At 42.3% G+C, this 26,469-nt stretch overlaps 1 protein-coding gene across 1 annotated transcript in view; it reads left to right on the top strand.

Moving 5' to 3' along the window:
- Window positions 1–226: 226 nt before the first annotated feature.
- KDSR (3-ketodihydrosphingosine reductase) overlaps window positions 227–26,469 on the top strand; it is a 39,448-nt gene continuing 13,205 nt past the window's right edge. Inside the window, exons 1-7 of the mRNA XM_008591253.1 lie at window positions 227–413; window positions 4,470–4,559; window positions 7,529–7,585; window positions 11,458–11,523; window positions 11,712–11,807; window positions 17,427–17,618; window positions 22,923–23,006. Coding sequence (XP_008589475.1) covers window positions 306–413; window positions 4,470–4,559; window positions 7,529–7,585; window positions 11,458–11,523; window positions 11,712–11,807; window positions 17,427–17,618; window positions 22,923–23,006 — 693 coding nt within the window. The 5' untranslated portion in view covers window positions 227–305. The remainder of the gene's footprint in view (window positions 414–4,469; window positions 4,560–7,528; window positions 7,586–11,457; window positions 11,524–11,711; window positions 11,808–17,426; window positions 17,619–22,922; window positions 23,007–26,469) is intronic.

Raw genomic sequence — 26,469 nt, 5'->3', positions numbered from 1 at the left:
GCGGGGCCCCGTCCACATGTCGCAGATGTGGGGGACACCCGGGACCCCCCAGAAGCCAGTCTGCCCTGGGCCGTGGCAGCGTCCCCGCCCCCTGGAAGCGTCGCCCCGCCCCGATCGCGCCCCTCGCGGGCTCCTCCTCTTCCCCTCCGCCGCCGTCCCGCCCTCTCCTGCAAACCCAAACACTCCGGGCTCTGGCTGCGCGCGGGCCGCGCGTGACCGCTCTGGTGTCGCCGCCGCCGAGCCCAGCGCGCTGTGCCTGCGCGGCCCCCGCCCGCCGCACCGAGCCTGCGGGCCCCGGCGGAGCGATGCTGCTGCTGGCGGCCGCCTTCCTCGTGGCCTTCGTGCTGCTGCTGTACATGGTGTCTCCGCTCATCAGCCCCAAGCCCCTCGCCCTGCCCGGGGCGCATGTGGTGGTGAGTGGCCTCCTGTTGCTGCGCGCCGACCCCTTGGCCTGCTCGGACGGCCCGCGACGGAGGCCGGGCCGCCGACGTCTTTTATTTTTCCAGGCCATGGTCCCCAGGGAGGGACGGCCAAATGGGGAGATCACCTGCCACCGTCCACCGCGGCACTGACCCTTCGGGCCGGGCGTCTGGCCGCGAGGACCCGCCCTCCGCTGCATCTGGCTTCTCCCGGGACCGGAGGGCGGCGTGGCGGCGGACAGCGCCAGCAAGCCGGGGTCTCCAGGGGCCCAGGAGCTGCTGGCTAATCCCCGAAGCATCCTTCGGATGTGGATATTTCTATCCTTAGTTTTCCCGATGAGTCAGCTGAGGAACAGAGAGGCCGAGAAACTTTGTCAAGGACACAGCGGTCGGTGGCGCTCCGGGTGCGGCTCTTGGTCCCGGGCGGGGGCAGGCGCTCGGGCCGGGTCGCCAGGGGGCAAGCATCGGGGAAGGGTGGTCCCAGCTTCCAGGACCCGCCGAGGCATCTTAGAGTTGGAAGATGGCCTGTGCGAGTGACAGAAAGAGCAGTCGCCAAAGGATTCCAGGAAGTGACTCACCTGGAGGTGGGGGGGGGAATTGCTCAGAACCCAGTGGGCTGGCGGTCTCGGCTGGCGCGGTTGGGACGCTTCTGTCCCGTCTCCACTGCTCGTCTCTGAGCTCGGTCTGGGGTCTGCTGACTGCTGCTCCAGTGCAGTCCTTTGCCAGTGTTTCAGAGTCAGAAGGATGAGCTGAACGACAGGGCTAGGCTTTAGGAACGAAGCGGTGGGTTTGGTTGTTTCTTACCGGAAGCTCGTGTGTTCAGTGCCTGCTCTGCAAGCATGGCACCTTTCTCAAATCCAGAGAGTCGCCCCCTCCCCCGCGCCCGGCACTTGCCGTTTGCAGTGGCCTTCTCATCAGCTTTCTTACTTGGATCTCCCGACCCCGGGGCACACTGAGGCGGGGAATTATGAATAACGGGGATTAGTTACTAAGCTGGCAGCAGGCATGTTCTTGTTGCCAGAGGTGACATAGGCGTCTCTGCTGCGATCCAGGCCTCCCCACTGAGCTAGGAGAAGGTGGTCACTTCTTTTAGAGTGGTTTAAATCTAGACAAGAGTTTGTGAATGAGAAAATATGTTTTCTGTAATTTCTCCTTTGTAAAACTATTCGTTTATTTCCAACTCCTGCTATTCCTGATGTGGAAGGTAGGTGAGAAGTTGAGTGTAGACTCATTTTTAAAAGGGGGGGGGGTGGGCAGGGGAAGAGTGAGAGAAGCAAAACTTTACAGTCTCGCTGAGGTATCAAGAGTTTCACTTGCACAAGAGCACTTCTGCCTCAAAAGCATGGCGTGAAGAGTTGGTTTCTTCCAGAACTTGTGCTTGCAGAGCCTAACTTGGGAGAAAGTAAAGGCAAAAGTAGAGTGAATTTTTTGTTTCGTTATTTATAAGACATTTTCACTTAACCTTGACTCTGGTCCTTCCAGCCCCATCAAGCTGCAGGTCATAGAAAGATACTAAACACGATGTCTTTTAGGATAGACGAAGAAGAATTTCTTATTTTCACCATCTCGTTTTAATGAACCACTATAAATAACGTGAGAATGACATGAATAATTCACATGATGTCACCATCTGTCTTCTTTTTTAATGTCATAGGAAGACTGAAAGTGTAATTATTTTTCTTGAGATTTGTTAGGGCTAGACTGGGAGGTGTTAGGAGAGGTAGCTAATCTTTAGACTGTCAGCCTATGTGGAAGCGTGACCAAACTTAAAACTTCGTTTTGTTTTTAGAACAATTCTTATATTACTAGTGTTGTCTCCCTAATTACAGTGGAAAACTGCAGCAAGCAGAATATACTTACTTGAATCCTCTCTTTTTTGGAAGTGACTGGGAGCAGCTCCCCTGGTAGTAAACCATCCAGTTACCCTTAATAAGAGCTATATGGTGTGGTTAAAGAGACAGTAATACTTAAACAGTATGTGCAATGAATAGTAAGAGGGAGTGATAAAGAAAGGAAATTAAACTGTTATCTTTAGTGTCCCCCATCTGGGCTCAATTTAGCAACAGTCAGGCAACTCAGTATACATTGACCACTTTTCTCAGCCATTGTGAAAATCCCTTTTAGTTTCTTATAACATTCAGAATTACATAGGCTTAAGGGTATTCTTAGATACTCTGTAAGAATTAGCTGACTTGACTAAGGTTAGTTTCCTGTAAGCCATGACCCAAAAGCTGATGTCAGACTTTTATTAAGAAGAGATCTTATAAGTGATTTAAACCCTGCTTTTTGCTTTGCGGTAAATTTACACAACTAGATTACCTTTATACGGTCCAGAAAAAAGCACAGTAATAATAACAATAGCTAATATCTACATTACAGTTCAGAACCTATGCATTTTCTCATTAATCTCGTAACTTCCACTTCCATTAATTCATTGCGTAATAAATAGGGAAGTTTTACTTACAGGATTTTTTGGCATTGTATTTTTCAGAGAAATTGCATCATACACCATTTTGCAAATTAATGTAGGCACATATTTATTTAGCAACCGCTTGTGCAAGGAATGAGTGAAATCAGTTGGACTTGGTTCTCGTCCTTAAGGAACGGATAGTCTGGCGAGGGAGCTAAGTTGTTTCTATAAGTAACTGCATAAGGTAAATGGTGACAGGTAAAGGTCATGACCGACACAGTCACTGAGCAGGGGACATTTGAACTGGGCTCTGCAGAATTATTATTTGAAATAATTGAAATGTCTGACCAGAGGGAAATGGTTAAGTTTTGATATAATTTTAATGCAAAATTGGACGACTTTTAGTTTTTTGACATGACATTATGATATAATTTTTTAAAGCAGGACTATAGCATGCAATGTTGTATAATTTGCATAGGGAAAACAAATAGAAAAATAATGTTGCATTTGTCTTATTAAGTGAGATATAGGTGGGTACTTGAAAAAGTTTGTGGAAAAATAGAATTAAGAGATACTATGAATCTTTCCATGTACTTTTTGAAGTATCCTCATAAATTGAGTTCTTCCTGTGCTATGGGGCTAGGAATATAGTGGGAAACAGAAATAGAATTGGTATTTTTATGGAGTTTATGGGGTGATGACAGGAGAGATTTTTGTGAATTAAATAATCACACAAATAAATGCATGGCTGTTTGACTATGTGAGTGCCATAAAGTAAAGAAAAAAGGATTCAGTGCTGAAAAATAGGTGGGAGTGGGAGTGTGGCAGGCAGTGAAGACTTTTCTGAGGAAGTGATGTTTGAGCTGTGATTTGATGGGTGAGCAGGTGCCAGCTAGACAGAGAGAGGGGGAGGAGAGCATTGCCAGCAGAGGAAAGAGAATGTGCAAAGGCCCTGTAGTTGGAAGGAGCATGGAACTGGAAGACAGCAATATGGCTGAGCTATAAATTCTGAGGGACGGAATAGTACAAGAAGAAAAGCTTTGCTTTGCAGTATTTCCTTGTGATCGTTTATTACTTTCATAATAAGAAAAGTCATTTAAAATATCATAAGATTTATGCAGGTGGCCATGCTTTCAATCTGTCATAGAGCTAGTCTTGCATCGATGTGCAGTAGGAAGTAAGATTCATTTGGATTCAGAATCAGAGGCAGACCAATTTATTACTTATTAGCTAGAGTTATAGGGCACTTTCTTCCCTCTAGTGAACTCAGAAAAATATTATAGGTGTGCATTTATCATCCAGTACTGAAAACAAATCATCAGCCCTGCTGACAATATAATCTTTCATGCTTGCGTATATTCCAATCATTAGGTTCACAACGAAGAAGCTACAATAGCTAAACATTTTGTTCTTATAGATTCGCTTTTAGAGCCCATCATAGCTATTTTAAATAAACTTCCTACGCGGGGGGGGGGGGGGGTTAACGGGGTAAAGGGATTTTTTTTCTTTTTTTTTCCCCCTTTTTTTTTTTTTTTATAGGTTTTTTTGCACCCCCATAGAATTTTTTTTAAAACCCCCCCCGGGGGGGGGGGGGGGGGGGATGTCACGTGCTAAGAAGATTTTATTACTTTTGTTTTTAGGTAACAGGAGGTTCCAGCGGCATTGGGAAGTGCATTGCTATCGAGTGCTATAAACAAGGAGCATTTATAACTCTGGTTGCACGAAATGAGGTTCGTCTTCTACCATTGTTATTACTGATTTGCTTATTCAAGTTTCAGTGAGTCCAAGAGGCTGTGCTAAATGTCGGGCAGTCACACCTGTGCTGGAAAGTGCTTGCTTCCTTGATTTGAAGTGTGATTCCTGAACTGCTAGTTCTTTCTCATATTTAGGCCAAGGACTTCTCAGTTGACGTCAGGCCAGCTGAACTAATAATTATTTAGTGTCACTAACATATTAGGCAACATCATCATAGACACTGTAGATGTTAAGATGGAAGATGTCCATACATAGTTAAGTAAGACACCTGGTCATAGAAAGCCAGGGCTGGTCCTCTGCCCACCTAGAGGTGTGGCAACTGTGTTTCTGCAGGTGATACCTGAAGGCGTGCAGGTGTCTCTCTATAATTTGCATCTGACATGGTATACATCTCTAGTGAAGCTCAGACACCACAGGGGAATACCATTCCTCCCCAGAAGTTTTGCAAAATGTGTGTTTTTCTGTGTCAAGTCAACGCAGCATCTGTTTTTCTTTTTTCAGGGTCTGTTATTCTTGTGTCGCCCCCGTACTGGACCGGGACCGGCAATGGGATCGCAACCCTCGGTGTTGCTCCCACGCCTCGCTCAGCCAGTGAGCGGGAACCGGTCTGTATGTGGGATCCAAACCCTCGGCGGGAGCACCGCCACGCTTCACAAGCGGCGCACTGTAGCAGTGCGCCACCGGGCCGGCCCAGGGTCTGTTATTCTTGCCACAGTTGTTTTCAGAGTACAAAGCAGTGACACTGTGTGCACATGAACTGTTATGAAGTCCTCTTGCTCCCCACATGGGAGGCCTGGGGAAAGTGACCATCACTGCATTGTCCATTGCTGTTCTGTTCCTGGCACAGGGCTCAGCATATAGCGGGTGCTCAAAACAGACTTGTTGAATGAAGAAATGAAGGGAGAAAGGATGGAGAGAATGGGAATGCCAGCAGGGCATCGTTGCTGGGGGATTAACTGCTCAGGTGAGGGGTAGACAGCTAAACAGGGCCCAGAGGGAATGGCAGGCCAGGGAGGGCCTCTGCGGGCAAATGTTTAAATGATGACACAGGGCCGCGCCCCTGGCGCACTCGGGAGAGCGCGGCGCTGGGAGCGCAGCAGTGCTCCCACTGTGGGTTCGGATCCTATATAGGGGTGACTGGTGCGCTCACAGCGCTCACTGACTGAGCGCGGTGCAGCCGGTCTCAAAAAGGACAAAAAAATAAAAAATAAAAAAAATAAATGATAGCACAGAATTAGGCTTGGGTGTCCATAATTTCTTTTAAAAAACAAAAAGGCAGAATTAGCTACATGTCTTTTATTTATACCTTGACTTCTCTAACACTGAATTTGCTTTGGCATTGAAGCCACCTTACATGAGTGGAAATAAAAATTTAATAAAGTGGCATTTTGGGCATTTTAAACAACACCAGTATTTGGGTGTTTTAAATAACACCAGTATTTGACACAAGACGAATTAAAAAGGAGGCGGGGAGGCCCAGTGTTTCAGATGCTCAGGAGCTCATCCTAGGGGCCCCTTGCATTGCTAGAAGTGAATGAGCCAAAGAGTCTTGTGGTGTCAGAAATTCTTTATTTTCTAATGTAATTTTTTATTCCAATCTTGGCAAAGTCAACGTGTGTGTCTTTACTAATGGAACAATATTATTTTATGATAGATGCATTCATATTTAGAAACCCGACATGTCCTTCGGAAGAATTCTCTCTCTTTTTTTTCTTCTGGTTCTCACGATGTATTTAAGATACTTCGATAGCCAATTAAGATACTGCAAACCAGTATCTGTTTTCTTGAAAATAAGTAAAACAAACAAAATGGAAACCTTGGAAAAATTAATTACATGGGTATAATACACTGCTTGTCTTAAGACCAGTTTTGAAAGTAGCCAGGCATAGGTTGACCTAATTCATATAAAAACCGATTTTTACCATTTTTGCTTTTATAACAAAGGAGGAAAATATTGGACGATATATTACGAAAGTACTGTTACGTGGAATCATGCAGACCCTTAACTTTGGGAAACATCGCATTTATTATGGTGGTTCTTGTTTTATGTCACAACTAAATCATGCCAGATCAAAACATGTATTAGAATTGATAAGGTGACCGTCATCAATTAATGCTATTAATTGGGGGACCTTAGAGTAGAGATTATCTTTTCATATATTGGTTAAATAATTCACCAGCTGTTGTTTGGAACAACAGGGCAAGTTCTAAAGAGGTCAGAGGTAACTTCTTCCATTTATGTATGCAGAAAGGGAAGCCTCTCATCTCTTCAGCATCAGTCCCAGGTCCTCTTGTGCACCTAATCCAGGCAACCAGTTGTCCAGGACCTTCCTTGTGATGTTGCCCTTCACCCAGCAACACCTGCTGCCTACTTGAGCCTGATTAGAACAATTACAAGCCCCATCCACAAGAAAGCAGAACCTCTGGCTTGTAACACTTGGGATACCTTAATGACCTTCTTGGGAAATTTTAATCCTGTTTGTGTTGTATATAAAATACATTTTAATGTACATGTTGGGGATTATATGTAAATTAATAAGCAGTATGACTTGCCATTTTTTGGAGACACAGACTTCTGCCACCGTGGGCAATGAGGATAACAGTAGTTCAGCATGTGTGAAAACATATTATCTATAGCTAATAATAAGACATATTTTGTGCAAGATGCAAAAAAACTATTAACTGGGATTTTGAGGTTCATTTACTTTTCTATTATCTTTCTCTGCAATGAATTTAAAAACTTGCTATCATTCATTCATAGTTTAATATATTTTATAGCTTCTTTCGTAGACTATGGCCCACAGCTATGCAATGTAAGTGCTGTTTTGTGTTTTCTTGAATTTAATAAATACTTATACAAATAATTGCTTTTTTTCTCCTTTTCAACAAATAAGCAGACAGACATCGACAATCACCAAAACTAATTGTTCTGTATTGCTTTCAGGACAAGCTGCTGCAGGCAAAGAAAGAAATTGAAAAGCACTCTATTAATGATAAACAGGTAAATTCATTGTCTTCAGAATGCACTTTCAGTACAAATCAACACAGTTGCATAAAGGAAAAAAAGGGTTACTTCAATTGTGACTCAGTTCATTGAAAGCATATATGATTTCCCTGAATAAAAGACATAGTGGACTGTTTTTAAAAAGGTGAAATTGTTTGAATTGTCTAGGAGACAGTTTTTTAGGTTATTACCAAAAAAAAAAAAATGTATAGATTCTCACACGCATTTACATCCACAAAGGGCCAAATAATGGAATGTCTTACCACAAAATGGTTTCATTTCAATTATTTATTTAAATGAACTTTATACACATGCTTGAGAGGAAAATGTATTTAGAAATTTTTTTTCGTTATGGAATTTTTTTTATTAATAAAATGGTATAGATCAATAATGTATATTTCAGTATAAAATATAATACCACATTAATAACCACAGACCCATCACCCAGCTTAAGAAATAGGATTTTCTGAGGTCTCTAATGCCCCTCAAGCTCCTCATCAGCCACGTTGCTCTTATCTCATTCCAACAGGTAATTCCCAACCTGATTTTTGTGTTGATCCTTCCTTTGCTTTTCTTTATAATTTTATCCTATATGAATGTGGTCCTGAATAGTATATTGTTTAGCTCTGCTTCTTTTTTGAGCTTTATGGCATCATTCTTATTTTTTTAGCAGCTTTTATAATTGACCCAGTGTGTATAATTCGGAGGTTTTCACTGGAATCAATTTTAGAACATTTGCATCGTTGTCATCACCCTATGAAGAATCTCCGTATCCATCAGCAGTCACTTCCCATTCCCTGCCAACCCCCTCTCGGCCCTAGGCAATCACTAATCTGCTTTCTGTCTCTCCATTTGTATAATAACATCATTCTTTATGCACTCTTATGCAGCTTGATTTCTTCACTTGATATCATTTTTAAATTTATCTACGTTGCTGCATAAAGTAAAAATTCATTCATTTTTTACTGCTCTGTAGTATTCTGATGTGTGTACAGACTACCTTCTGTTCATCAATTTCACTATTGGTGGATATTTAGGTTGTTTCTAGTTTTTCTGTTATTTTTGTTTTTTGCGATTACAAAACTTTTTACTATGTCTCTCTGTGCACATGTGCAAGAACAGTATATGCCTAGAAATGGAATTGCTGAGTTGGAGCGTACATGTGTCTTCAACCTCACCGGGTGGTTACGCTCCCACCAGCAGAGGATGGTGATGCCTGTTGCTCCACACCCTTGTCAACACTTGGTATTGGCAGACTTTTTAATTTTTGCTTTTTTGATGGACTTTTAGAAGTATTTCACTGTGGTTTTAATTGCCATTTTTTCCTTCCAGAGTATGTTAGAGATCTTTCCATGTCAATAAAAATAAATATGCCTTATTTTTTTTTTAAACTGCTGCAACACAGTACTGGGTACACCAGAGTTTATTTAGTGAGTCCCCTGTTGTTCCCTGTTTCCTTTTTGTTTTTGTTTTTTTTTTGCTTTGCAATGTATGCTGCAGATAAAAATCATTGTTGACATCTGTTTGTCTACATATATGAGTTTTTCTCCAGGACTGTATCCTAAGCCTATACCCTCTTCTGTAAAGCCTACAAACATTAAAAGGACACCAGCTCCCCAAATTCCCCTCCCTCTCTCTCTGTCTCCCTCTCTTTTGCAGCTGGCCTGTATGGGGATCCAAACCTGTGACCTTGTATAAGGCTATGCTCTAACCAACTGAGCTAACTGGCCAGCCCTCATGTAACTTCTGATAGAGAAAAGAGTATGGTGTAAAACCATGAAGCTTGACTGCCTACAGCTGAAGGCTAGTCTTGCCTGCTGCCAGCACCATGTCTCTCCTCTGGGCTTGTTCATCCTGACTCTATCCCTCTTCATCTAGCCAAGGGCATTAGTCTTGTCTTTCACATCAACGGATGGGGGATAAACAGAGCTGGGGTGGGCAAGAATGAGCTAGATCCTTCTTCCAGGTCACTGCTGTGCTAGTTGCTACCCACTGAGGGTAGGCAGTGCCCTGTGGGCATTTTTTTCTGGTAATTTGTTAACTTTTTTTTTTTAATTTCACTTATCTGTGGTATAGATTTTATTTACAGTAAGTGATCTAACACTCAGTGAAAAGGCATGTTTTGAAATGAATCATATGATTCTTACTCTCTTTTAAAAAATGTTTTCTGTGTGATGATGTGGGGATAAAATCTCCTTTGGTATGTTAGAGCAACCCCTCTAATCTGGAACATTGCAGGTTATATTTGTGAAGGGGGCTGTTTCCTCTTCTTAAGAATTTAGATCATTAGGACCAGGTTCTCTCTTGCATTAAATTAAACGTCCTACCTGCTGTATCAAATCTTAAGGCAGTGGGTGTCTTTTCGCTCAGCACTCTGGCATGGCTTCTTAGAGCTGGAGAGAAGCTTGGTCATCATTGGCTTCTGATGCCCTTATCTGCAGGAGAGGCCACCGCTCCCTTCGCAGGTTCTGCTCAGCCAGTAAATGAGGAGCCAGTGTTGGGGCCCAGGCTTCACAAATGCAGTGCGTTTCCTTGCAGCACAGCACAGTGCCTTGGCCTTGTCCCTCTGCGTGGTGCCTATTGTTTCCATGTGGATGTGACTCCCGTACACTCGTGTACTGTCTCCCTGTTAGCTGGGGAGCCAATCTCAAAAGGGAAGAATTTATGGAAAGGCTAAGAGATCGAGAACACCTTTCTGCTTTTTGTAACAACTTCCTTTTGGCACATAGAACATCCCTATATAATGGTGTAACCCCTGGATTTGAAAAACACTACCCTAAAAGGAAATTTAAATCAGTAGCCCATTATTCATCCCTATTACAACTCTGAACTTCTATTTCATACATTTCTGTTAAAGTAAGCACGTAAGTATGTGCTTTTTGTCCCCTTTTTTTCTTCCTTTCCTTTCTTTTTTCTTTTCAAAGTCTAAATGAAATTGTTTTCTGTGTAAGCACAGGCCGAGCTCTTACCCACCACCACGCTGTGCTGTGAAGCCCTGAGCCTGGCCGGGTTTGTACTGGGTGGACTCTAGGGTCTGCTTGGGGACCCCTTGCATAGAGAATCTGTGAATGGCCTGGTCGGTTCCAGAGACAAGGATCTCCAGCACAACTCAGAATGTGACTTGGCTCCTAGCTCAGCTCCTGCAGGCCAAGGATGACCCTCAGCCTTTCTTGTCAGATAATGTCCCATGGTCCACTTGGGCTGTCCCCTGACTCAGTCTTCAAGCATGGGCCCAAATTGAGTGACTTCTAGTAGTGTTCGCTTATCCCTTTGTTTCACTTACCAACATTGAATCCTAATGGGGTAGTCATAGCTCTGAGACTGCTTCAGGGGGAGTATTTTTAAAGCTTATTTATAAATTTGGTTTACTATTATTCTTTTTAAAAACTTATTGAGATATAATTTTATACAACAAACCACACACATTTAAAGTGTCCAGCTTGATGGCTTTTGACAAATGTACCACTTGGAAAACACCACCACAATCCAGATAGGGGACATTTCCGTCACTCCCTGAAGTCCGCTCATGCCCTTCTATAGCCCATCCCATCCTCCTCTTCTGTCTGCAGGTGACCTCTGGTCTGCTGTCTGTCACTATAAATTAATGACATTTAAAAAGGAGCATATTTACATTTCTTAAAGCATTCTTTGGAGTTTGCTTAACTCTGAAAACTGCCAGAAAAATTAGACTCTACTAATTGCATTATCAGCAGATTTTAAACACTGTAATCTTTACATTCAAAGTCGGAATGTAATTGGAAAAAATTCTCTATTGGAAAAAATTGCTTCTAACTAAAAAAAAAAAAAAATCTTTAGAAAAATAATTCGAAACCTGCATGTCTTTGATCATTTTTTTTTCTTTTTAACAGGTGGTGCTTTGTATATCAGTTGATATCTCTCAAGACTATAAACAAGTAGAGAATGTCATAAAACAAGTAAGAGGTTGGGCTAATTGGAATTAATGCACTTGAATTTTGACTGGTTCTTACCATTTTGCTATGTGGGTTGGAATTGGCAAATCTTCCCTATAGGTTTAATAGTTTCATAGATTTTATTTATTAGCATTGATCTGCTGCTAAATGATTTTTCTCTTTTTAATGCCTGCTCTGATACATTTTTCTAGGCACAGGAGAAACTGGGTCCAGTGGACATGCTCATAAACTGTGCAGGAATGTCACTGTCAGGAAAATTTGAAGATCTTGAAGTTAGTACTTTTGAAGTAAGTAAAAATGTTTGCTCACTGGGGTAGCCTGTATACGAAAAGTGGGACAAGCCATGGGTTAAGGCTTTAAGAATGAAATAGATGGATGCATTCAGATGTTCATAGAAGCTTGAGAAGACTAGAGGAAGGCTGAACAGTGTTTTGGTCCCAGTGTCATGACCATCTAACCTTAAATGTTTAGACAATGGTAGAGTGTGATGCTGGTAACGCCAAGGTCGAGCAAGGGTTTGGATCCTTGACCCAGCCAGCAGCAAAGAAAAAAAAAAAAAGTTTAGACAACTCTCTAAACCTCAGTTTTCTCAGCTGTAAAATGGGAATGATATTTCTAATCTGACACAAATTACTGCAATGATTTCTGAGTTTGTATGTTCAATAGAACACTTTGTAAACCAAGAGTTGTTGGATATTCATGTCAAGTATCAGTATTATTAACAGTGAGAAACCAAAAAAGCTGAAGGATAGACCTGTTAGAGTTCTGTAATCAATATAAAAAGATACTGCAGCTTATTTATGTTTTTATTTTTATTTATTTATTTTTTGATTTTTATTTAATCAAAATTGATTATACATATTTTGGAGGTTCAATATTGAGATATGTTGATCAAATCAATATTACTAGCATATATATTGTTGCAAATCATAATTATTCTTTATGCCCCTTGTCCAAACTCTCCCCATCCCCCTCTCCCTCCCCCCTCCCCTCTCTAATTACCCTAGGTTTCTTCTCTCCTTCTGAAAGCATGTTTACTCTGTTGATTTGTTGCTTAGATGATCTGTCCAATGCTGAGAGGTGTGATCAGGTCCTCCAATATTATCATAGAGCAGATGCTGCTTCTGTCACTCTGAAATGGGCTTTGTGGAGAGAGACATCCTCTTCTTTTCTTTATCTCTGCTGGTGACTCTCCTTGTATCAATGCACTCCAGTGGCTGGCAGACCATCTGCGTGGTGGATGTGGTGTCTAGCCACTTTCGCAGCAGCTGTGGTTATTGTGGTGGCTGTGGTGGGCCACCCACATGGAGGTGATGTTTTTGGCATGCTCCTTGGTACTGGCAGTGTGCCTGGTTGTGGGGAGTGTCTGGTCCTCAGCTCCATGCCTCAGGTCCCCAGGTGGGCCCTGAGGTGCTGGTGTGGTGTGCCAGGTTGTGGGAGGGGGATCCAGTCCCCAGATCTATGCCTCAGGTCCCTGGGTGGGGCCCCAAGGCACTGGCAGTGTGCCTGGATGTGGGAGGGGGTCCAGTCCCCGGCTCCAAGCCTCAGTGTGAGTGGTGCTGGCTGTGTGAGTGGTTGTTGGTGGGGGTCCGTCCCCAGATCCATGCCTCATGTCCCCTGGTGGGCCCCAAGGCACTGGAGGTGTGCCTGGGCTAGAACTAATTTTTTGTCCTTTGCTTACTTCTAAAATGGGGGAACTTCCTGTGGGCGCCATTACTTGAGCTGTGTGGTTGAGTTAAATTGCTGCTTTGCTGCTGTTTTCCTAGGGAAGGCTTTTTGTGCAGCTCAGGGTTTAATGGTTGACCTTATAGGTACTTCCGGCTCTCCAGAGACCCGGTGCACCTGCACAGTGTAGAAACTCTGATCTGGGCCTAAGTTTTTTCATCAAACTGCACCCCATGCAATTCTGCATTCCCAACCAGTCTCCTCTGCATGGTCCTACACTGACTGGGGGGTGGATCGGCTGCCCTTGCTGTGTCTGTGTTCTCCCAGTGGGCCTGTCTCCCCCACCACCCATGCTCCAAACACTTCCCATGGGGCGGGCCCTGCGCTGGTCTCTTGCAATGACTCACTGGCCTCTGTATGGCTCCCGTTTTTCAGCTGTTCTGGCTCCTCGCTCCTGCATGGGTCCACGGGAACGCTATTAGTGGTCTTGCTTTCCTGGGGGCCACTAAGGCCCTCTTCTTCCCTGCTGCCTCCAAGTAACTCTATTAGAAGGGCACGGCTGCAGCTTCTGCCAGCTCCTGCTCCATGCACTCAGCAGCTCCAGCCTTAAAGCAGCCATGGCCTGAAACACTCCAAGCAGTTTTTTCTTTCTCTCATTGTGGTTTCTCCTGCCTTCATGAACTCTGTATGTCTCTCCTCCTCTTCCCCTGAGCTCCAGTGGCCCCAGCTTGGCTGATGTTATATTTTTATAGTTGTAAATTGGTTGATTTGTGGGAGAGAGTGATACTGGGGACTGTCTATTCTGCCATCTTGACCAGAACTCCTATGTTTTTATTTTTAAACAGGTTTGCAAAGAACCTCTCTTAGTAATTTATTTCAGTACTAAAGAAATGGACATTAGATTTAAAGTCTTTTTTAAGTGCAAAACATTTTTTAATTGGCAGTGAGTGGATGTTTTGTGGAGGTGTCTGATTGTGAAGGAGAATAGAAGCAACTAAGTGTATAATACCAGGTGGACGTGTGTGAGTATCGGTGACAAGGATAAAATGTGAAGCAGGAGAGATGAGAGTAGACATAAAGTATCTATATGTCATGAGGCATGTTGAAAGTCCCCGTGGTCGGACAGAGCTTGGCAGATTCCAGGATTGACTTGGAGGCCTGTCTGGGAGGAGCTTCCTGAGTGATTGGCAGCTGGGTAAGGAGTTTGGGTATTAGTCCCAAAGTGATACCTTAGCAGACAACAGAAAACTGAATGTTAAGTGGGAAGCAGAGAAACTAAAAGCAGGACTGAAGCACAGAACCCCCCAAAGGCTCAAGTAGCACCAAGTATTTCTGGGGCAGGGGTAAGGGGTGGGTGGGCACAGGGCTGAAAGACAGGAGTATGAACTAAAAGTCTTTAAAAAGCAGTCAGCAGTCGGCCAGAGCATGGTGCTGATAACACCAAGGTCCAGATTTTGATCCCTGTCCTGGCCGGCCACCAAAAGAAACAGTCAGGTAGAAACAGCTCAAATGTTCATCAGCGATGGACGGATGAATGAAATGTGGTATATACATGCATGGAATATTACCAACCTGTAAAAAGTAATGAAGCACTGATACGTGCTAGAGTGTGGATAAGCCTCAAAAACATTATGCCAAGTTTGGGCCCGCCCGTGGCTCACTTGGGAGAGTGTGGTGCTGACAACACCAAGGCCACGGGTTCGGATCCCTATGTAGGGATGTCTGGTTCGCTCCCTTGGGAGAGCGTGGTGCTGACAACACCAAGTCAAGGGTTAAGATCCCATTACTGGTCATCTTTGTAAAAAAAATTTTAAAAACATTATGCCAAGTAAAAGAAGCCAGACACAAAAGGGCATATATACAATTCCATCTGTACAAAACACAACAGAATACAGACTGGTGGTTGCTAGAGACTGGGGGAAGACGGGGTGAATGGGAGCAACTGCTTAACAGGTGTGGGTTTCCCTTTGGAGTGACAAAAATGTTCTGGAACTAGATAGAAGTGTTGGTTGCACAACATTGTGAATGTGCTAAATGTCCCTGAATTGTTCACTTTGAAATGGTTAATTTTATGTTATATGAATTTTACCTCAACTGAAAAAAAAAAATTGATGTAGAATAATGATGACAAAAAAAAGGATGACTTTTCCCTTTCCACAGAGCACATCTGTGCCCCTCCTTTAGCCTGGCAGGAGACTGGAGGTTTAGTTTCTAGAAAGAGTAAGTCTAGATAAAGTGAGAGTTTAAGGGAAAGTCTGTCTAGACACTGAACACTGAGACTCGAACTCTTCCCCAACTTCACACTTGCAACATTGTGAACAGGCATATATTTCCTAGACAGGAGACTAGAAGACTCTTCTCCTAGGCTTCTGAGCAACCCCAAAGAAAAGACCCACAGATACTGACATTGAAATCGATATGGCCCTACAGGGCCCACGGGCACAGACTGGAACTCCCAACCAGGCCTTTAGTGCCCCTTTCTTAAATGTGAAAACACTGCTAAGGATCACCAGGCATAATGTTTTTGAGGCTCATCCACACTCTAGCACGTATCAGTGCTTCATTACTTTTTACAGGTTGGTAATATTCCATGCATGTATATACCACATTTCATTCATCCGTCCATCGCTGATGAACATTTGAGCTGTTTCTACCTGACTGTTTCTTTTGGTGGCCGGCCAGGACAGGGATCAAAATCTGGACCTTGGTGTTATCAGCACCATGCTCTGGCCGACTGCTGACTGCTTTTTAAAGACTTTTAGTTCATACTCCTGTCTTTCAGCCCTGTGCCCACCCACCCCTTACCCCTGCCCCAGAAATACTTGGTGCTGCTTGAGCCTTTGGGGGGTTCTGTGCTTCAGTCCTGCTTTTAGTTTCTCTGCTTCCCGCTTAGCATTCAGTTTTCTGTTGTCTGCTAAGGTATCACTCATCATTTCTGTTCTACAGCTTCCAAAATATCATTGCTATTCCTATTTTCTTTGTTCTTGTGGGTTCTTTCCTTAAAAATAAATCTCTATATTGAGATTTTAGTGGGGTCTCTAAAGGGAAGAGATAAATACTTGGGTTCAGTGTGCTATCTTTTTTCAAATACATTTTTAGAATAATCAAAACAATGTAATGATCTTAAAATATATTTTAGGAGAAAAATGGGAATGCCAACATCCTAACACAGTCACTTACAATTTTCTATATTTCCTTGGTTTTGCACCTGTGCATGTGTACTTTTATTTAATATTTAAAGTAGTTACAGTCACAGTGTAAATATAGTCTGCCTTTTACTTTTCTTAAACTTACAGTATAAATATTTCCCCCTGTCATTCCCAGTGTTTCTGGTCATCCTTTTAAAAAATTACCCAATATTCAAGTGAGTTACTGCATCACGATTGACTTAAAGTTCCCCAGTTGAAGTGTTTAGTTTTACAGAATGATAGATCTAATATTTTTGCAAATATTTGAATATTTGAAACATTTTAATGCAAGTAATATAGAAATATTTCAATGCAAGCATTCTTAGATTTTCAAGTTAAAATTAAAGGTTTTAAAGAGTTCATAGGATGAGAGGAAAATACACCAATAGTACCTGTGTGAGCTGTTACCCATCATAATGTAAGTGCCAGTGTGTATTGAGGGCTCACCGCGGGCCAGGGGCTGTGCTAGTGTTTAAGGTGAGTTTTCTCCTCAAATCCTTGCGGCAGCCCTCTGAGGTGGTACCAATATTAATGTCTCTTTTTCAGCTGAGAAAATGAGTAGCATGTCTGACTTTCTTATTCATCATCAAATGGGAAGTAGATGATAGAGCCAAGGCTTGAAGCCAAAATTCATACTGTTACTCACCATCCTGCTGTCTTTGTGGTCTTTCTTTAGCTTAGAACTAATAGGGCTGGAAATATTCAGAAGCTCTTTCCTGAAACTGTCTTTCAAAAAGCATCACCCGCAATGTGCAGTGTACTTTTTTATAAGGAGAAAACTAATTTTGACCAGTTTTCAGCAAAGACACAGCTGCTATCTTTGCAAGGATGCACGACTAAATTGAAGTCAGTTTTGGGTGGTAGGTCCTGAGCATCACGTTTCATTTGCAACACCATTTAATCATTTATTTATCAACAAATCTGTTCAGCCCCCTAGTCATTCGGGCTTCTATTGAAGAGCTTAAATCTGGAAAGCAGACAAAATTCCTGTTGAATGCAGTCTTCAGACTTTTGACCTTTTCACTCCTCGTGTGGCCTCTTTGTTCCCTGCAGAAATTAATGAGCATCAATTACCTGGGCAGCGTGTACCCCAGCCGAGCGGTGATCACCACCATGAAGGAGCGCCGGGTGGGCAGGATCGTCTTTGTGTCCTCTCAGGCGGGACAGTTGGGTTTGTTCGGGTTCACGGCCTACTCACCATCTAAGTTTGCTCTAAGGGGATTGGCCGAAGCTTTGCAGATGGAGGTAAAAGTCATATTCAGTTTTGAATCTATTCCTCTCAGCTCAGCAATATCTATTCCTCTTTAGTTTTGTAGCTGCTTTACACATGTTATTGTATTAAACTAGAGATACGTAAATATGACAGTGAAAGAGAATTGGCTCAACCCTTTGTTGCAGTTAAAATGTTTCAGTGCATAAAGATTATTGTAGTTATAACAGAAGCAAAATGGTTATGGGGTTTTTGCTTGTTTAATATACAAAGTACTAGTAATATTTTCGTAGTATTTTGGTCTGATGCTGTGTGAGTACGTGTGAAGTTATTAATCAGAAATTTTATTCTATAAAGATCTTTAACAAAAAGATCTGTCCTTGTGATGCATAATAAAATTACTATGTTTGAGGAAAGAGCTTGATCAGCTACTGTCTAACTCTTAGCTTTTAGACAAGTCATTTAACTTGGTCTCAGTTTCCTCATCTGAATGGGGTTGGAATAAAAAAAACCATTTGGCTCTTTTAATACTTGTCTTTTCACATCTTAGAGAAATGTTGAGGAAAGTGAATGATTTCTGATTTCATAGTTAATAGAACATTTTGTGGAAGAAGGGTGTAGGTAGGATTAGCATCAAAATAAGTGTTTGTCATGATGTGGACAACTTTATACCTCAGTGTGCAAAGTAGACTTGTGCATTATTGTCACATGGAGATGCTTAGAGAGCATCACATATATATCTGTCCAAAATCTTGTACTGGAAAGGTAAGGTAAATTCTTTCTATTGCAGTATGTTCTGAAATATAACACTACATCGTGGTGTTAAAATTCCAGAAGAGAATTCATTGTGGCCAAGCCCTTTTGTACTTAAGAGTGTGCTTTTGGGAATCCTGGTGAATGATTTAGATCAGGGATTGGCAAAATTTTTTCTGTAAAGGGTCAGATAATAGATACGTTCGCTTTGAGGGATAGAGGTATCTATCACAGCTGTTCACGTCTGCTGCGGTGGCCGGAAGGCAGCTGTAGTAGACAATATGTTAATGATCAAGTGTAATGTGTTCCAATAAAACTTTATAAAAATACGCAGAGACCAGATTCGGCTCACGAGCCATAGTTTGCTGACCCCTGTTTAGAAGATCCCTAGAAGAGACCTTGATGGTGTGTGGCAGAGTGCCACACTGCTTAGATACTGGATGAGCGTTGCAGTGCAGATGAGTTGTTGGCTTCGTAACTGAGTCCTGATGTGCCACTAATAGACGATGATGCTGTTCTCGTACCAAAGGAACCAGCCACAGATATCACTGTTATTAACTGGCTAGATGCTCTTAAACAGTAACAGACATTATAATATGCTTAGCCAATAGGGCATGCATGGCTGTGAAATGTCAAACAAGAATACTGGTATTTCTGTGGCAGTTTTTACTTTGAAGAGTCCTTTTGTGAGTAACCATTTTATTTTTATCAAATTTTGTTAAGTGTGTGAGGTGGATATGGTTATGCTACCTTACAGATAATAAACTGAGTTTTCAATACAATCCATGAATTGCTCTAAGTCACAGTTACTTAGTGACAGAAATAGTAACAAGGCCCAGGCCTTTGACTCCAAGTCTGCTGATCTTTTTGCAGCAGGTGATGTATCTGCGATTCAGGTTAGAAGTTGCTGGATTCATCTGGCTGGTTGCCTCAGGCCTGCACGTTGGTCTTAGAATCTACGTAGGTGAAGGGGTGTTTTGGAGACAAACCATCTGCTCATGAGGGCTTTTTGTCCCTCCGTCTTGTCTTGCAGAGCTACGTCAGGATTCACTAATGTAGGGCAAAGTGTATAATCCGGGTGGCCTGGTTCCATTTCAGGTAGAATGAAGGTGCTACTAAAAGAGAGGGAAAAGAGAGTTGCTAGTGCAGAAAGAGTCCCCTCAGCTTCTTTGTGACAAGTGTGATTCATACACTGCAGGGAGCTGGCCTGGGCCTGCAAGTCTGCTTGGCTTCTGTCCATATTTGGACTCCATTAAATATGTCCTCACCTAAAAAATAAAATAAACATACACTATGAAAAATAGGTGTGGGGAAAAATAAATTCAGTTATCAAATTTTATTTTTCTCAAAGTAGGACTTGAATCAAACCAGTGGTTCTTTTCCTACGAACTTATAGCAGTGTATTTTGAAACTGGGGTAATTTGATTAAGGTGGCTGTATTTTCTGTGAATGCAACCTTGTGTAACTGCTCAAACTCTGAATACTTTTGATGTTACTTTTTGGCTTAATTAACATTTAAGTCTTCCTGGCTACCTCCCCTTCTTCCAAACTAAGCAAGGACCCTGGAAATGTTGTAGGGACAATGAGTAATTTTGAAAGAATGCTTTGTTAGCATTTTTGGGGTCTTTTTTCTTATGCAGTTTTTTCGGTACAAATAAATCATTTAAAGATTTTAAAAGTTAATCTCTTTGAAAAGCAGACATCTAAGGTGGGTTACAGCCGAAGATGTGGTAGGAAAGACCAAGCAAAAAACCAAAAAAAAAAAAAAAAACAAACAAACAAACAGGTGTTCTCCCTTCTGTGCCTCTTATCCCAATCATCCTTTCCCCCCAGTCTCTTCCCACTACAGTCTGAAGGTAAGTTAAAGCTTAAATTCTGGAGGTTCATGTAAACAGCTATAATTTCTCCAGCCCCCATATCTTTGTTTTGATGGAATGAGGAACAGCACTCCTAGGTGGGATTGTTGTGATAATGAATCCACTCTTGAGCAAGTGGTTGCAGTTGGTTGTCTCTCTGATTGAGGCTGAGGCCAGGTAGAAGGGAGAAAGGGATCATAGGGTGGGATTGGGGCAGAGCGAGAGGACCGAGAATGGTCAGAGAACAGAGACAAGGAGAAGCAGACAGGGGCTAGGAAGAGGGGAGTCAGTTAGTGAAGACCTGCAAAGTATTCCCAGAAAAAGTGGTGACCTTAGGGAGTCAACATTGTCTTACCAACAAGGGAAGCCAAACTACTCTTGTTTCCTTTTTTCCCCCTCGTTTCCTTTTTTGATAGAGTTATGAGATGAATAGATTAAAGGAAGTTATAGTTTAGTGTATTCATACTTTAGCAAATTATTTGACCAAGAGTTTCAGAAGACCAGAAGCTCCATGAGGGCAGAGGTTATGTCTGTTTTGTTCACATTCATATGCTTTGTTCTTAGAATGATATTTGCACATAGTTGTAATTCAGTACATGTTCAATGGATTAATAAATAACAGATGGCATAAATGGTTAAGTTACTAGCCACTGGAGGTATCCAACCACAAGAGTCATTTGGCTTGATGGTTGTAGAGAGGATACCAGCCCAGGAAGGGATTACACTGGTTTCTCTTAACCCCAACAGTTGCATTCCTACCCCATGAGAAAGCTATCCTGAAAAGCTCTGTTTTAACCTGTGGCAATTCATCCATGACCTTGAGTTTGAGGAACTCTGCTTTGAAATACTGTCTTACATTAGTTTAGGTACCACGGTCTTCACTGTGGGAGAGGGGGCCAGAGAAGCTGACAGAAGAGTCAGCTTCGGTCTTTGTGTGGGCTGGCTAATGACCACTTACTGGCTTATTTGTGTTGTTTTCTCTGTCTGTGCACAACAGAGGACAGGGCTATGAGAGACAAGTTTTTTAAGTCACTATCTCAAAAACAAGTGGAGAGAAATTGCTTGCTCATCATCCTCACTGCCTGGCCCCAATCCAGAGCTGTTCGTGAGCCTATCTGGGCCGTGAAGCCACATGCCTGTTGATGCTGAGTGAATGGGTTCTCTCACGCCCTAGTTGCCCTGGAACATAGCCGACAAAGACATCTTCCTTTTGCTGCCTCACTTTTCAGGAAGGCTGGCCGGGATCTGCTCGCACACTTCCACATGCTTCCCGACCCTTGCAGTTCCCCGCACAGGCTTCAGGACTATGCTACACAGAGGGAACTAAGGAGAAAAAGTTAAGGCACATGTTAAGGCAGTATCCTGGGATACCCTTAGAGACTGTTGCATTAGGCAGTGGTATGGTCGGTTTTCAGCCCAGGGTATGTATTCTTCTGAAGATTTGCAGTGGCCAGCCTTGCGATCAGCTGCCTCTCCACTTCCAAACCCCCTAGGTGTTTTCAGGGACTAAAGAGTGAGCCAATAGCAAATAAAAATCATGGCAAAGAGCGTTTGATTGTATGAAACATTACTCTTAGAGTCTCTAATTATCAGGGCAAGATACAAGTGTTTAGCAGGGCTGATGCTGAGCAGAGTCTTTAGGAAGGGCGTGTCTTGGCTGGCCAGCAAAAGAATCTACTGTACTTGTTGGGAAAGTATTTATGAGTGGGAGAGTTAAGTGTGGACGGATGGTGGTGAGATACACAGAGTAAGATGGATTTCAGATGAGGCAAGGGAATTGTAAACAAAAACTGGGTGGGGTGGGGTGGGGGAGGAGTTTCTAAATGCAAATAGAGATTGAGTTGTCCACAGAGGACGTGTTTGGCTGGTCTGACTGGGGGTTCCACCCAGTGGGAAACTCCTTGGAGAAAGAAGTGACTCCTGACCTCCTAATGGGCAGGGGCTGCTTGCACAGGGAATCCTTGAATAAGCAACCTTTTCAAGGGGTTGATCTAGACCTAGACCTGGGTCTGGGGGTATGAGAAGGGCATAGGGAAGGGATTTTAATGATCATAAGGTATCTTGAAGGTGAAATCCACACAAGAGTATAAGATAACAGCCTGAAGGGAAAACAAATTGCAATCTGGTTTGTAAGGAGCACACTGATCGCATTGCTTGAAAAAGTGCCTGAATGGTGTGTAGTGTATGGGGAAGAATGAACAGACTTTTTTTTTTTTTTTTTTTTTTTTAAAAGATGACCGGTGAGGGGATCTTAACCCTTGACTTGGTGTTGTCAGCACCACGCTCTCTGAAGTGAGCCAACCGGCCATCCCTATGTATGATCCGAACCCGTGGCCTTGGTGTTATCAGCACCACACTCTCCCAAGTGAGCCACAGGCCAGCCCTGAATAGACTTTTTTTAAAAACACTGTCTTCTGTTTTCATTGGATAGCTCCCGGGCCCTGTGCCTGGTCAACGGGAGCAGAAGACACTGAAAAGGAGGCGATTTGCCGTACCTTAGGGTCAGCTGTTTTGTGGGGTAGAGGTTAGGGCGAGCTTCTTGCCTTCCTTTCTCATCATCCACGAGGAGAGGGGTTCCCTGATGTGGCTGGTGTCAGTTCTCCACTTGCAGAATCACCCCGTTGGCCTTCCCCCCTTCCAAAAGCCAGAGCAGGCGATGCAGGTTGGTAACGGAGGATGCAGACTTGTGTCTTGTTTACTGAAGGTGCAAACGTTGTTTCTACAATGCAGGTGAAGCCGTACAATGTGTATGTCACAGTTGCCTACCCGCCAGACACAGACACGCCTGGGTTTGCCAAAGAAAATGAAACAAAGGTCGGTATTCCTTCTACGTGTCCCACTTTCAGTCTTTAATATTGTAAACCTCTTTTTTGCTTTTCTTTCTACTCTTCAGCTCACAGTCACGTTTGTCAGTCAACCGTGTTTATTGAGTATCTGTTGGGTACAGTGCTGAGCTGGTCCCTGAGGTCCTCCGAGGCAGGCCTTCCTTTCCTTCCTCTCTGCCCCCTTTTCTTAAGATTTAAGTTAATTTTTAGCAGATTTTTATCGAAGTAATATGTCACACAGTTTTAGAGGTCCAACGTCAGTCCTTGCCACATCTTTCCACTTCCCCAGAGGCAGCCATTTATCTAAGCTAACATGTTCATACTGTGATTTCTTTCTTTTAAGATTTAGAAATTATTTATGGACTTTCTGCTGTGGAAGATAAAATTTATGACTCATATCTATTCCCACTCTCTATGTTCCGCCCCCTCTCTTTGGTTAAACCAGACTCAGTGTTTGTATTAATATGACTTTATAAGTATTATTCACACCTCAGTCATTCTATAATGGCATTTTCTGTCTTGCTTTTTTATTTACTTAGCTTTGTATGTATCTATAACTAATTCAATCCTAGATTCAGACAGAACTGCAAATGTCCTTTTGATCGATTTGAACACATCAGGTATTCTGTTAGTTTCCTTTTTTTTTTTTTCCTTAAAGACATTTCTTCTGAACCCTCCATATTCCTGGCCCAATCCAGCTCTGCCACTCAGCGGTCATCTAAGTACTTGTCAGTACTTATTTACCATCATGCTGCAGGTTCTCTTTTCCCTTGTTGGATCCAGCGTTTTCCACAGTTTTGGTTTATTAGCTTGTTTTGGTGGAGCTGTACTCCAGGAACTTCCCAAGGAAGGGCACATCAGAGGTAACATATTTTTAGAACATGTGTATCTGAAAATGCCTTTATTTTCCATTTATTCTTGATGGATTGTTTTGTTGGATACAGAATACTAGGTTGGAAATAAGGTTTCCTCAGATTTTTATGGACATTTCTCCACTAACTTCAAGCTTCTAGAGTTTCTATTGGTCATTTAATGCCATTTTGATTCCCAGCCTTTTGCATAGAACGTATTTTTCTATTTATTTTTGAAAGCTTTTTTTTTTTTCTTTCTTTTTGTCTGTTTTCGTGTCCGGCAACGGATCGCAACCCTCAGTGTCGCGCCCGTACCGGACCGGGACTGGCAACGGGATCGCAATCTTCGGTGTTGCGCCCACACCTCGCTCAGCCAGTGAGCGGGAACCGGTCTGTACGTGGGATCTGAACCCTCGGGGGGAGCGCCGCCGCGCTCCCAAGCAGTGCACTGTAGCAGTGCGCCACCGGGCCGGCCCTTGAAAGCTTTTTATCCCTGTCTTTATTTAATGTATTTTGGTGTGAAGTCTTCTCGTTTCATATGATAGACACTCAAATGAGCTCTTTTATTCTGTCAACTCATGAACTTTGGTTCCGAGATGTTTTATTATATTCCTTGATCATTTCTTTCCATCCAGGTTATTTCAAGTATTCATTTTTTCTGGAGCTTCTATTATTCAGATGTTGGCCTATCTGGACTGACTCTAATTTCCTTCTCTTTTCTCTGTCTTTGTCTTTTTGTTCCACTTTCTAGTTTTATTAACTTTATCTATTAACTTTCCTGTTGAAATTCTTATTACTGCTGAGTTATATAAAAATTCTTTCAGATCTCTTTTCTCTGAATATATTAAAAAGTTTTTCCTATAGCTTCTTGCCTTGTTTCATGGATTTTATATTTCATCTTATTTCCAAGGATATTCATTCTAGGCTTTTGATCTTGTTTTTATTGTTTATTTCTTTATTTGAAGTTTCTTTTGTGTTTTGTATTTTTTATTTCATCTGAGTTTTTTTTTTTTTTTTCTCTCTGTTGTTTTAGTCTTTCCTCAAATATCTGGTGATCTTTGTTATCCATATTAAGAATGAGGCACTAAAATGCCATTTGTAAGCTTTGGCTTCTCAGCTGTTCACTATACCATAGGATGATCAGGAGGGAAGCAACCATTCATCAGAAGACTCTCATATGTCATTATCTGCTCACCATTTCTCATGGCTTGATCAGTTTCCCCAGTGAGGAATCAGGTACCTTTGGGATAGTAACACCTGCTCTCTGCATTTTGAGACCCAGGCAGGACAGGAGAGCTGGGAAACTCAATGCCAGCTTTTGCTTAATTTTTGTTTCCAGCATGGTACCTCATAACTGCTCTTAGTGGTGGCTGGTATTTTAGAATTAGGAGTCTCTGATTAGGAAGCCGATAATCATCTGCCATTGTAAGGAAGATGATTTGGGTCTTCATAGCACTTATCACAACTGGACATGTACATTATAGAAAATGACTGCCAGTCATGCTGAGCTGAATGTAAGCTTTGCACTTCGTTCAATGGAACATCCGTTTGCCTTGACACATAGTAGTTGCTCTCAGAGTAAATGAACAAGTAAAGTGGGAAGAATGGAATTAATTGGGACTTACCACCTTGAATTGTAGTTGATTTTAATTTCAGATTTTTAGATTTTTGTTTTCTTCTCTGTTGTAGTAATACTCTGTAATTGTGAATCTTCACAGCTAAAAAATTGGCATTTATGCTCCATAGACTATATATTTGCAAAAAGATGTTTATGATTTAGAAGATTTTTTCTTCCTATTTTTTTCTCTTTGGCTCTGCCTCTTAAAATTACTAGTATTTCAAAGAAGTAAATTTAATCCAAATGTCTTGTCTTAGAATAAGCAGAGATCTGCTAAGCAGATTTACAACATTTGGTAAGCAGTTTTTTAGTTTGAAGCCAAAGCCAGCGAAGGGTGGTGATTTCCCTGTTAAAATTTGATTCTGATGTTGTTTAAGTTGGTATTTTTTCTTACAGTAAAATGTCAGTAAATAAAATTCTGCACTGATCTATGGGCCCTTTAGGGGGTGCCATGATGTTTTTAAATCTCCTTTGTGAGTATCTAGCATAGTTATGCCAACCTGGTAGTGTGGAAGAGTGAATGGTGGCACTTGCAAAAGGGCCTTTCTCTTAATTCAGGTCCATCAAGAAATACTTGACTTTTCTGAAATGCTTTGCTTTTCTATTTTAAGACAGTATGTTCTGGTTTTTATTTTGTTTAATTTTTTCAAGCCTACATGGTAAATAAAACTTACAGTCTCTGTAGTTTAAGGCTTTAGTTTGAAACTTCTCACTGAAAGTCCCATTTAAAGTATTCTTGAGCACATATGTGCAAGGCACCAGCCACAAAGAGGAATGAAAGATAAATGGGAAAAAAAGACCCCACCCACGAGAAACTTAGGAGGTAAAATGCAAATCCATAAGTAGCTATAATGTAAGAGTATATTAGGGCAGAAATGTTCAAATAAGAGAGAGGGAGTGATCACTGCCAGGTAAGAATTCAGAAAAGGCATTTTGAGCTAGATAGGAGCTGGGATGGACTTTAGCCACCTCTTGAAGGACAA

Source organism: Galeopterus variegatus, unplaced genomic scaffold (genome assembly GCF_000696425.1).
Source record: "Galeopterus variegatus unplaced genomic scaffold, G_variegatus-3.0.2 Scaffold146, whole genome shotgun sequence".
Taxonomy (NCBI): domain Eukaryota; kingdom Metazoa; phylum Chordata; class Mammalia; order Dermoptera; family Cynocephalidae; genus Galeopterus; species Galeopterus variegatus.
This window is presented reverse-complemented; position numbering and strand designations above follow the sequence as displayed.